Here is a 13,325-nt window from a genome sequence, read left to right as displayed (position 1 = left end):
GGCAAGCGTACGTGTCAGCTTAAAATTAAAAGGGAGCTAAAAATGTAATAAAATTTAATCTTTTGATTTAACGTTTCTAATAAAAAAAATTATTCCACTCGCGCTTGTTGGATATGAGATGATTATAGCCAACTCGGCTCTACGCGCCTCGTTGGCTAGCTATCTATAAAAAATCTCATATATATCCAACGCGCGCTCGTAGAATAAATGTTAATTATGGATACAGTCGGACGTAATCGGAATACCGAAGATGTCATCGAGAATATTGACAGGATAATATGTTTTGTTGTTATTCAGGCGCGTAAGGTGCATGAGGGAGAGATATCAATGTTCAAACTTTCCTTCTTCTTGAAAGTGAAACAGTCTGTTTTCTAAAGAAAATGGGCTCTGTTGTATGTACAGCTGCAACGGTAGGCGAAGTTTGTTTTTTGTAATTCCTATGTAATGAAGCTGACTTCGATTTTCGATTCAACAGAAGCAAGCTGGTTCTATCAAAGGGAATGACAAACATACTGATGGGAGCGTAATATCGAAAATATGCTTCAGTGTGAGACTCAGCGGAATACTTTTTTACCTTCATTTCGACAAGGATTATTATGAACTTTGGAAACCTCTCAATTTCAGAGCTTTAATACTATGCTGAGATCTTCACTCGAAAAGAATTAGTGGATGAATCGTACTGTTTAACTAAAAAAAATTATGGCGATTTACCTACGCACTTTAGTCAAGATTAAGAGGCCGTCTCTCTTATTTCCACCCGGTCAATTTTGCGTCAAAAATAATTTTGCCTGAAAATCCGTCAACTGAAAAACTTTACTTAGGAAAGAACTAAATCAGATTTGGTTTGATTCGAAATAATTTTCCGACTGCACTAGAGGCCATAATAGTGACTATCGCTACGTCTCAAAAATTGAAAATAGGCATATTTTGGGAGTAACTTCAGAATACCCGGCCTCTTTTAAACGTTAACAAATCGATTGTTCCATCGCTCCCGAAGTCGAAAAATAAGTAGAAGAGAGGGCAGTTAAATTAGGGCTCCCGCAGTCCCGTGCTCCCGAAGTCGAAGAATAATTGAGAGAGAGGTCAGTTAGACAGTGCTCCGGCAGTCCCGTGCTCCCGGTCTGTATATTGTGAGATTTAACGCCACTAACTCGATCAGTCTGTATATTGTACTATTTAACGCCGTTAGTTAACGGTTTTAATTTAGGTTTACTGAAGAACGAAGAATGTATATATTTGAATGCGTGGGTTTTATTTAATTTGGCGACTTCGGGACTGCAGAAGCAGCTATTTTGAAGATGCATATTAATGAGTGGCCGGGTATTATAAAGTTAATAGGCATATTTTGTAACATTGTAAAATAATTGATTCGCATAGTTAAGCCACGAAATTTATATCAGATTGCTTAAAAAACCTTCTAGTTTTCCAGGAAAGTTAGAATTTCCCTCTCAATATATTTGAAAAGGCGAATTTTAACATATTCTGACCATGCACTTTACATCATTATCGGCCTATGGCCGTAAATAACCTTGATTTAGATGTTAAGTTTTGAGTTTTGGGACCTGACTGATAGCTCTATCCTACACAGCCGTTAATGGTAGACCTTTATAGGAAAGCACTTGCAAAAACCCCTCTACGTTTTCGACTTTTCAAAAGTTATGAGCCTTTGAATCAGCACATGTACGAGCATTTGCAATGGTTAGTGCGGACCTCTGTGAAAGCAGCATCACTGCTAATCAATCAATCAATTTAGCGTGGTCAGAACGCTTAGCTAAAAGTTAGTTTACAGGTACACCACGAAATAAAAAGAGAAAAGGAAATTATAAAGCCTTGTGAAGGTATATAAATTTAAATAAATTAAGATTAAGAACTAGCTAAGATTAAAATATAAGAATTTAACAATGTAAGTCACCGAATTGAATATATAAAATGTAATCGTTAAAAACAGGAAATATTATTAAGAATAGATCCTCACCGCGATATTTTTTAAGTGCTATTGTTCAGCTGCAAATTCCATAATTATACCCCTCAAACTTCGACACATAGACTTCTGGAGTTCAATGATTGATTCTTGAAGAAAATGCAGCTGCAATCCAAAGTTTCAATAGGACATTAAGCACAAAACATGGCTTCAGTTTCGAGTTTAGTTCGCAACAATGAGTTAGAAAAAAGAACCTCTTGTCGTCCTCCCCGACGGCTAAAGTTTGGAGTTACTTTCTGGAGTTATCATTAAGTTTACCAGTTTATGGAGTGAGGAATGTCCGAAATTTCACATAAACCCAAGATTCATCAGCTAAACCTCAGAATACCCGGCCACTTATTTACATGTCATTAAATAAGAATAGCCTCTATTGTGTTATGCCTCATTCTTCAAAGCCTCCCGGCACATGTAAATGAGGTGGACATGTATTCTGTTTCGTCGAAGGTACGCTGTATTTATGACGAGATCTGCTGTAGGGGTTTGACTTCGGTGTAGGCTCATACATATGTGCTGATTCAAACACTCATAACTTTTCTTTCCTAGATGTAAAGTCTTTCAGTTGACTAAGTTTCAGACAAAATTATTTTTGACGTGAAATTGACTGGGTGGAAATAAGAGAGACAGCGTCTTAACCATTTATGGATGTGAAGTAATTTATCACATCCTGCAAGAGGTTCTTTTTTCTTGACTCTCACCAAAACATCAGATTTAGCCTCCTTAATAAATGCTTGTTGATAAATTAAGTCATCCTACCTCTCAACCCCACCCCCCCCCCCTCGCTACTGCAAGTCAAGACCAGGCGACTGCCTATATGCATGGCGGTTGGTAATTTGAGGTGGTAAAACTCTCAGATTTTAGATCAAAAACTTTTCCATGGACGCCATACCCAATCATTTTCAGATTTCTTGCTTTACACAGAGAATCAATTATGCATGAAGATATGTCTTCTTATACATGTACAGAGATATAATATTGAATTTTTTTCAGTACATCATAGTTAGCTCAAAGTCCCTCAATAACCCTTTTGATAATTCTGTACATTTCATTGGTTAGTGTGCATGTTGCTGCTGCCCAACAGTTGCTAGCTGTTGTTGCGCATGTTGTCCATCATGTCGCAGTTCCACATCTACTAGGATTGTGTACACACTGTTTCTTCTCGTTGGCACAATATTGTCCTGTGTGATGTTATCCTCAGGAATACAAGGTACAATGGTAGAGAAGGTAATAAGTCACTCAGTCAGTCTTAATATGATGGTACAGAGGTCATCCAAGTGTGAGGTTCAACAATAATTATGTCCGGCCCAATAAAGCGTTTCCTCAGTTTTGACTTCTAGTTCTCTCCCTGCTATTTATCTGAGATTCTCTTTTCATTATTTTACCACAAGTGGCAGTAATGTTACAATCTGATTAGCTAATTTGTCCAAGGTTGGTGGTAATTAAGAGTATACAGATGATGCTGCTCGTGTCAATGTGTTCCACAATGTGTCAAGCAATATTGATGTGGATATTATGGTGAAAAAACAAATCAACAGTGGTTTTTTATCGAGTGGTCTGTATTCGTATGGACCTCGATATTTATCATCGTAGGTGGTAGTGGACTCATGAGGTGCAGTCAGATGAGTCCACACCCACTGCATGTTGATTTGTTAATTATCTGCAGACTTTATAACATTTAATCTACTAATTTTAACCCTTTCACTCCAAGCAGTGACCCAAAAGAAAGTTCATCTGACATTATCAATACATGTTCAAGGAGAAAAGTGATGAGAACAAAGAAAATATCAACCAAGTGATGTGGCATGGTTTAAAAGCAGTTTTGGAAAACTGAAATTAGACAGATTTTACAGAGGATTTCTTAATCTTGGCAGTGAAAGGGCTATTTATACAATTCAAATTGCGGTATATAATGTTTGTACATTTTGGCAGTAATCATAAGTGGTTAATATAAAAAAGTCTCTTCAAAAATACTTGGCAAAAAAAAAAACCCATCAATTAATTGATAATGAGGTATATTTGCACACAAAATCCACACACTGGGACTTTAACTAGAAAGTAGTGCCTATTGCACAGGGTATAGTCATGAATACAAATCATAATTTATGCTTGTGCTCTTGCAAATTTGAAAAATTAATGTCTCTGCTTGTCACATCAGCTGGTCACTCGGTACATTATCTCAGAACTCATCTTTTTCATTTCATTTGTGACATCCTTAGGTTCCATTCTTTAATGAAGCCTGTGAGGCAGCAACTCTTGGAAAAAACTGTAATCTGTTGGTTGGTTACTTGGCAGTGTACAGGATTTGTTTTGGAATGGCAGCCTTCTTCTTTCTTTTCATGATTCTTAACATTGGGGTTAGGTCCAGTAAGGACTGTCGAGGCGGACTCAACAATGGGTGAGGAGATATTTATTTTTATTTATTTATTTGTTAAAACTGGTAAAAATTTTAAGCAAAAGAGAAACAATTGATTAATTGATTATCAATAGCATGTAGGAATCAAGGACAATAGTTATGTTTTAATATAACCACACAATTGGAGCTGGATCTTTAAAATTTTCTTTTGTAATCAAAGTAATCAAAGTTTTAATTTAATTAATTTAGTTTAATTTAATATTTAATTAAATTTAATTTAATTTTAATTAAATTTAATTTTAATTTAGTCCATTTTCACTGCATTAAGTTTTGCAGTGGGGAAGGACTAGAAAGGAACATAGGAACCATTCGTGTTAGTCCACCCTCCCACCCATCCCTCCCCAGGGGAGGACATCCATCACACAGTAATCTCGTGTGTGGGAAATTAACATCTCCTACCCCAACCCTGCAGGAGATGGGACCTCCATTTATTCATCCCTATCCAAGAAGACCAGAATATCTAACCATTTCTTGATGTTATAGAAAGGTAGCAAATTCTTCTCAATTATTTTAAGACCCTGTGTGTTAGTCCAGCTGGGACTCAAACCCTCAACCTCCCACACAACAGTCCAGCGCTCTATCCATTGAGCTAACCGGGAGGCAGTTAATGTCTTTACGTGGGGCATGGTTACCCATATTGCCCGAGCCAGAGGCTCATGTATGAAACGCAAGACAACAACCCACCCATCCCACCCCAGGGGAGGACATCCATCACACAGTAATCTCGTGCATGGGAAATTAATGTCTCCTACCCCTAACCCTGCAGGAGACAGGACCTCCATTTATTCGTCCCTATCTGAGAAGACTAGAATATCAAAACCATTTCTTGATGTTATAGAAAGGCAGCATATTCTTCTCAATTATTTGAGAACCTTGAGTGTTGGTCCGGCCGGGGCTCGAACCCTCGACCTCCCGCACATCAGTCCAGGGCTCTATCTGTCAATCATGTTTAAATCATGCTTAAACCTGGCAATCATGTTTGATGGCATTTGAATGAGTATTAGTGAGCCCAGTGAGGGGAATTGAATGAAAGATCTGTAATTCACTTTGAAACACTTAATTTGTTTTCCACACTAATATTAGGTTCTGGGGCCTCAAGTTTCTTCTTCTGGTAGCTTTGTGGGTGGCTGCTTTTTTCATTCCCCGAGGAAGCTTTGGAGTTGGTGAGCAAGACCAGTCACTTTGAATTCCTTGAATTATGCAGTACCTTTATGAGTTACTTTTATTAATAATTGAAGACATTTTTATCCAAAGTTATGCGCAGATGAAATTTTTTTCTCTGGATTGATATTTGCGCAATACAAATCAATAAATATTATTATTAAATATTATTATTAAAGTTGATAATTCTCTCTATTTCTTGGGAGATTCGTAGAAAAAAATAATTTATTTTCTAGAGGGGAGAATTGACTGAGCAAAGGTGGGGGAGTGGGTACCAGTCACAAACAAATATAACTAATTAGCAAGTTTATCATTAATAATAAATATGACTTGCTTGTATGAAATACTTGTATCTGTTTGGTTGTGGGCATGAATATACAGTCAATAGCCTTTGAAGTTGACATCATGATAACCCATTATAATGTGTGCAGATATTTGGTTATCATGTCGAGTTCAAAGTCTGCCAAGTAACTTTCCAAGTCCCTAATGTTTGTGTAGTGTTCTCAAACTTTTGCAGACTTGGAGAGTTGTCTACTTTTGCAGATTTTTTAAAAGTGGATAATAAAAAAATTATCAAATTTGATATTTGCTTGATATTGTGAATTATTAAACCTTGTCGCTATCAAACCTTACTTGTCCCTATCAAATCTTATCCATATAACACTATTTGTCTTTGTTTAATTTCAGCATGGATGTATATTGGGTTCATTGGTGCCTTTCTATTTATCCTTATTCAACTGATTCTGATGATTGACTTTGCACACACATGGAATGAGATTTGGTACAGTAAAATCACAGATACAGAAAGTGACTTTTATTATACTTTTACATACATGGTTGCACTTTCTTGTAAAAAGTTATAAGGTAACGCCGTCTTTTGTTTTTGATAGGACATCAAATGGTGAGGAGAGTGATAATAAGTGCTGGTTTGGTGGTAAGTGTTCTAATAGATTCTTGACTTGGTGTACAGTTTTTTCTCAATAAACTCTCTCAGGATGGATGAAGACTTGGTTGTGCTGTCACAGTAATTTGTCTGAATTAAGCACTGGTTGGGTTTCAATCTGCAATTTGATCTTTTGTATCTTGAGTCTGCCACATGTATAATCTTCAAACAATCTTAGAGCCTTGTGTGTTTAACTTAAAAACATCAAAGTAAGGATCCATTGTTGATCAGGGATGGTAACAAATTAGTCATTAAATTAGTATGCATTCGAGGATTGCAAGTTATTAGAAGAATGGTGAATTTTAGGAAAGGAAGGTGTCTAACATTTTTGTCACAATCAGACCAAGAAAAACTTGGTTCCCCACAAAGAAATGAACCCAGATGATCACATTTTTACTTAGTAGGCTTGGTACCCTTATCTGAGCCACAAATAGCTTGTTAGTGAGCTAATAAGGCCAATAAAATGAATATAAATCTATTAATTCTATGACAACAATTGATTGTTTATTTTTAGGGCTGTTTTTCGTCATGTTCCTGTTTTATGCTTTTGCACTGACTGGGTTTATCCTCTCGTATGTCTTTTTCACGCAGGTCAGTCAAATGTTAAATAATTTGTCTGAGTGGGTAAAAGTTATATTACATTATAAAGCAATTAAATTATTTGAATAGTGATACAGTCTTATTGTGGTCATGCAACTAAATCTGTTAACAATGTTTTTTCTTCTATTTAAATCTTATTTCCAGTCAAGTGGTTGCCATCTAAACAAGTTCCTTATCAGCTTTAACTTCATCATGTGTTTTATCATCTCAGTGATATCTATTCTACCCAAGATCCAAGAAGGTACATACTCTGTGGTAACATTACCAGCTTGCTTGCAGGCAGTAGTTTGTGTTTTCAAGTGCAAGATTCAGTGCAGGAAATATTGAGTAATTATATTGGACGTGTGGAAGATCTGGGACAAATAACAAAGTGAGAGGAGGGGAGAAAAACCAGCCTCTCCCTTCCCCTTGCTTTGTCACTCATCCCAAGTCCTTCCCCTTGCCTTGTCACTCATCCCAAGTCTTCCACCCATCCAATATGCCAACCAGAAATATGCTGTGCAGTCTTGGGCTTGAAAATACATTATTAAGTACTGCCTGCAAACTGGCTATAGAATAATTTGAAATAAATTTTAGTAACTTGATTCATCAGTATCATGGCAATTTTCATCCAGATTGATTGCTATACAGATTACAGATTGTTCATTTTAAGGTACCTGACCACTCCTTATAAGTGCCCAAGTAAATTGTGAAAATTCCAAACTTTTACCTTTAACTAACTTCACTTTTCGAATTAATTTGATGGCCTGCTCCCAGTTGGCTTGTTAGCTCAATTGGTAGAGCGCTGCACTAGTATCGCAGAGGTCAGTGGTTCGAATCCCATACAGGCCTGAATTTTTTTCAGGTCTGATTTTCACTATTGCTTAAATAGTGCTTTACTGCGAAGGATTGTGCACATATACGTAACTTCACTTTTATTACCTGACTATAGACAGAACAGCTTAAAACTCCTGTAAGCTCCTCATTGGAGGCAAATGGTGGGAGAAGTTTGATCCTTTAGACAGATGTGATAAATAGTATTTTTTTTTTTTATTCAAGTAAGAAGGAAGCATATTCAGCTCTTTTCAGTGAAATACAACTTCAATATTTCTTTCAGGTCATGTGATCATTACAGTACAGGTGCCCAAATTCAAAGAAATTTATTAATCATTGATGAGTTAACGAGTAACTAAGTGGTCGTTTTGAACAATTTTATGCCAGTCAGACAGCTTTATTTGACACTCTACTTTTTTCACACTCAGTGCAACCCAAGTCTGGTCTCCTTCAAGCCTCCATCATTTCTTTGTATGCCAGCTATCTCACCTTGTCAGCTCTTGCCAATGGACCAACAGATAAAGGTAAATGTACAGGACTAATCTGCAAGGTCCATTTTACTTTGGTTTGAGTTTTTTATGAGGTTTTCTTTGAAACTGGCGGTACATGTATTCAATCGAAACTTCGTGTTACGGTGGCCAATTTACCATTTCAACTTTGTTGACATATCCCAGTTATTTCACAAAACATGACTGTATGGTGTGAAACATCAAATTTTCCCTTATGTTAATAAAGATTTTCATTATTTGTGACAAGTTGATTACTTTGGGGGCAGTTGATTACGATCAATTGAGCTTGTTTTCACAGTCAGTATTCCAATAAATGAATTGCAGTATCGCGATAATTTTGAGAGTTGCCAAACGTTGATTAGGAGCCTAGCCAATTATTTTGAGAATGACTTAAAACCTGAAATCTAAAATTTAGGAAACTAGTATTTTGCTTAGCTTTTTTCCTTTTTTTTACGCTAACCCATATAGGATGCGATAGTTAAGCTAGCCCAAGACCAGGCCCTCATCATGAGTGCCGCAAGACGCGCGTTGAACCGCCCCCGTGAAGATTTTTGACGGGTCGCGCAGAGGTTTTCTGGGATCTTGCAGGGGCAGCCCGTAGGCTACATTTTTAAGAGAATGTGGTGTTTCTTTTCCCCTACTAGTTCAATCTCAGGGAGGAAACAGCACCAGTCAAGAATTTTGTGGGAGCTCAATTGGGACAATTGAAAACTCAGAGACACTGGCTTTAGTTGTTGGGCTTGCTATCATGTTTGTGCTTGTCATTTACTCAAGGTGAGTATCTGAAGTGTCCATTTCCTGTAACACTAGTGGTAAGAAATTAGGGGCCGACCATTTAACTTTTGAGGGGGGGATGGGTGGTTTCTGGTCATCAAGAAATTTTTTTTCTAGCTATTTGCTGGGCAGGATATTTTTTTCCGTTGTAACTGCTCTTTTTTCTGTTACATTTGGGCTGCATGCAATTTTTTTCTTCCAACAAGCGCTTGCAGAAATTTTTTTTTCAAATCACCCACACCCCTCCCCCTCAAAAGTTAAATGGTCGGCCCCTTATTGAGTGTAAGTTGCCAAGTTATACAATCATGATAACCCCACCTATGAGAATATGGATTTTCACATAACGACATAAGGTAAACAGTATTTTGAATCCAGTAAGAAATAATGTTCAGTTAAATCCTCGGACGAAGTTGTAGTATTGTTTTAACATTTCGTCTTGTTATAGTCTGCGAATGGTAGGGAGTGCTGATAAACTGGGACCATCAGGAGGAGCTAGTTCCAACAAAGGTATGATAAAGCCCCATTTTACTTGCAGTAGGTTTAATGGTGCATGAGATATCTGAAAGCTTGTTCGCTAACTCAAGCGAATTATTGGAAGAAACTACTTTTTTTTTTCGCTCTCTTTCCTGGACAGCCTGATGTTTGAAAAATAATTTGGATATATCAACAAAGTTGAAATGGTAAATTGGCCACCGTAATGATTACAAAAGCTGACGTTTCGAGCGTTAGCCCTTCGAAACGCTCGACTGAACGTCAGCTTTTGTAATCATTACGGTGGCCAATTTACCATTTCAACTTTGTTGATATATCCAAATTATTTCGTTACTCCCACCGACGCAGCCCCAAACAGTTTCTTTCGAAACTATCAGCCTTTATTCGTTTGAAAAATAAGAACGTTTGGAAAAATTCTGCTCTTTCAACTTTTTTTGCGGCTACTTCAGTCTACTAAAAACGGGACCTTTTGGCCACCAGATCGCAGGTTATCAGCACGCAATTAATAATCTATGGGAGGAAGGTATTGTCATTTGTCAGTAGCGAGCAGAAAAGTAGGTACACTATTAAGAGCTATGTTGCTGGAATCTCGTTAGTTGAAAGGTTTTATCTGGTCATGTTGTATTTACGAATATTTATACGGGGTAGCCTAGTTTAGCAGATAGCTATTTTAAATGGGGCCCTGTGAACACCTACCCATCCCACCCCTGGGGAGGACATCCACCACACAGTAATCTGGTGCGTGGGAAATTAACGTCTCCCACCCCAACCCTGCAGGAGACGGGACCTACGGTTTATTCGTCCTTATCCGAGAAGACTAGAATGTCTATCCATTTCCTGATATTATAGAAAGGTAGCACATTCTCCTCAGTAATTTTTAAGACCTTGAGTGTTGGTCCGGCCGGGGCTCGAACCCTCGACCTCCCGCTCAACTGTCTGGCGCTCTATCCATTGAGCTAACCGGGAGGCGGTCATGAATAACTTTACTTCTGCGAGGTTCTCAGGAGTTTTGTTTATGACAAATTCTTCATTACAGCTGACGAAGAGAAAAGAGGGCAGGAAATAATAGACGACGAAGAAGAAGAAGTGGCTTACAGCTACTCTTTTTTTCACTTTATTTACTTCCTGGCCTCGCTGTATATTATGATGATGCTCACAAATTGGTACAGGTGAGTTCTACATGGTGAGGTGTTTTTCAAGTCTCTAGCAGATGAATAGGGCGGACTGACTAAGTTGGTATCCCGTGAAGCTGCTTATTAAGTGTCCCGAATAGCTGAATAAAGATACTGAATTATAATATGGAACTTCTTCAAAGAATGCTAGTTCTTTACTTGAGAATATTACTTAGAGAATGTTTAGCAACTGGCTGTAGATAAACAGTTTTTATCTCATGATTACGCTTGTAGTGAGAGTCCTATAGATTAGAAAGAGATCACTGGATTCATCAGTTGTGGACGAAGGCAGGGCGTGCTTGGATATGCCTTTTTCTTTGTGGGTGGAATCATTATTGTGAATGAGCTCAAACTCTAGGCAAACCCTAAATCTACTTAGCGTATTTTACTGGCTCATTGATTTCTCCCGACAGCCCCCAAGAAAGCGATGTGGAGATTGTTCAGAAGACCTCTGCTTCAGTATGGGGCAAGATTATATCTTGTTGGCTTGGCTTTGCTCTGTACCTGTGGACACTCTTAGCCCCCATCTGCTTCCCAAACAGGGACTTCAGTCGTACCCTTGCTGTATGACAGTACCACAATAGAACGTTTTGTACTCAGTGGTTACTATAGAACAATTTTTAATTAACTGACGAACGTTAAAGTAGGACTGCATTACTTTCGCTTGGGTTTACTCACCTACCCTGTCAGATGCAAAGCTTAAGGCACTTGCTATTTGGTCACGCGCGCCGTTTTTCCCACGCTTTACGCAAGTTTCATGTATATTTTTTGCCCTGTGCTTTCATTGGCTTCTTTTGACATATCCCTTTACTCTGATTGGCCCACGTGATATTCGAGATAACTTTGACTGGTTTTGTTTTAACGACACCAGTTGAAGATCTCTCCAAGCAATAAAGTAATAGAGAGATTTAGCACTGCGTTTACGTGAAACGGCAAACGTCAGCTTGCCCTTTCACGTTTCACGTAAAATGGCGTCATCCTTACTTGCTTTAGCTTTGCGTGAGCGCGCGTCATGGCGGATTTGAAGTTTCCCTTGTATGACTTATAAGGAATGGTTTTATGCTATTTTTTGGCAATTAACTTCTGCTCTGTGTGAGAAAAAGTGAAGAAAATCTTACCTACACGGGAAGTGCAAAATAAGTTACTTTCACGGCGTAGAAACGGAAAAGCACAAAAATGGCGGGAAAAACAAGGTCACGTAGTCACTCATGCGGTACAAGTTTCACGTAAACGTGGGGCTAAGTCTCTGTAATGTTTAGATTGTGTGTAACGAGTAACGCGAGCTAAGCTGATTAGCCAAAATTTTTATTTTGTTTGTGTGTCACAAAAATAACCGCAAGTCTGCTCCTTTTATTCTGCCAATTAGTAAAATAAGCTAAATTAAAAAGCAACACATTGTAATTGACTCACTCATTTACGGCCTCTTTTAGGTGGGAACTGTAACTGAACAATCCCACGGCAAAACGAAACCGTTTTGCGGATAACACTCTGTTTTTCCTTTTTCTTTTTTTTTTTTTTCTTTTTTCTTATAAAAACCTTTTTATAAGAACGTCGAGGCTGAGATTAACCAAAATTTTAAGAACGTATTAAGAACATTCCTCAGTCTGAGTAAGCACGTTCTTATTTTGCTAATCTGTATTATATTAAATGACAGGCATAAAATCAAGGTAGCAAATGTAAACTCACCAAATGTTTTGTATAACTTTAGTAAGGGTGACGCACATCTCGGTTTATCATAATCAACAGTTCTTATTTTTAACTGTTCCAAAATAACTTCCACACCATCAAAGTCATCAGGTGATACCATGTAAATTAAGAACATCTTTAGAACGTTTTCAGCCTCGAATCACTAAGAACGCTTAGCCTCAGGTCCAAAATAAGACGTTCTTATTAAAAAAGAGAAAAAAAAAAAAACCAGAGTGTATATGTTAAGTTTTATCTGAAGGTTTGAACCGCTGGTACATAACCTAATTAATGCATGACTGCTAGATCGTATTTATTATATGTAAGATAAATAACTGTAACGACAAAATGCGTCGGGAAAAGTTAATTGGTGAGCAGAACGTGGTCTGAGCGGACACAAGAAAAGCAGCCCTCACTCGCCTTACGGAAATACTTGTGTAGTAAAACTGGAATGTAATCTTCCTTGTGGTTCACTTGTAATTTTTAAAAATAAATTCAGTAAAACTGAGTCATACTTAGCATATGACTGCATTTTTTACCGCGCGATGGTTACATCTTTATATTCCCGGCTTGACTGCTTTTTTTACCGCGCGGTGGTTTTATCATTTTAGTATAATTTCAGAGCTGAGCAGAGTTTCCAGTAATCTGATTGGTCGAGCGGCTCCTTATATGACGCTATATAAACCGCTCCACGCGGTTTATATAAAATGTTAAATATATCTTATTAACCAAGCGCGAGGGCCGTACTTGGAGAATATCGGCACGAGGTCTTGACAGTACGGACCGA

At 37.8% G+C, this 13,325-nt stretch overlaps 1 protein-coding gene across 2 annotated transcripts; it reads left to right on the top strand.

The window, feature by feature from the left end:
- Window positions 1-250: 250 nt before the first annotated feature.
- LOC111337309 (putative serine incorporator) lies at window positions 251-11,633 on the top strand. 2 transcript variants are annotated; one of them, XM_022943586.2, is made up of 13 exons: window positions 251-410; window positions 3,035-3,202; window positions 4,195-4,373; window positions 5,475-5,554; window positions 6,240-6,333; window positions 6,443-6,486; window positions 7,010-7,086; window positions 7,240-7,336; window positions 8,337-8,432; window positions 9,062-9,191; window positions 9,637-9,698; window positions 10,720-10,852; window positions 11,269-11,633. In XM_022943586.2, exons 1-13 carry the CDS (start codon window positions 381-383, stop codon window positions 11,423-11,425), a joined length of 1,347 nt encoding a protein of 448 aa, XP_022799321.2. In that variant the 5' UTR covers window positions 251-380; the 3' UTR covers window positions 11,426-11,633. The 2 variants fall into 2 exon arrangements, with proteins under 2 accessions (XP_022799321.2, XP_022799322.2); XM_022943587.2 differs by lacking the exon at window positions 251-410 and having other exon boundaries at window positions 3,051-3,185.
- Window positions 11,634-13,325: the final 1,692 nt, after the last annotated feature.

This window comes from Stylophora pistillata, chromosome 4, assembly GCF_964205215.1.
Source record: "Stylophora pistillata chromosome 4, jaStyPist1.2, whole genome shotgun sequence".
NCBI lineage: Eukaryota > Metazoa > Cnidaria > Anthozoa > Scleractinia > Pocilloporidae > Stylophora > Stylophora pistillata.
The sequence above is the reverse complement of the archived record's forward strand: the minus strand, read 5'-3'. Positions and strand labels throughout refer to the sequence as shown.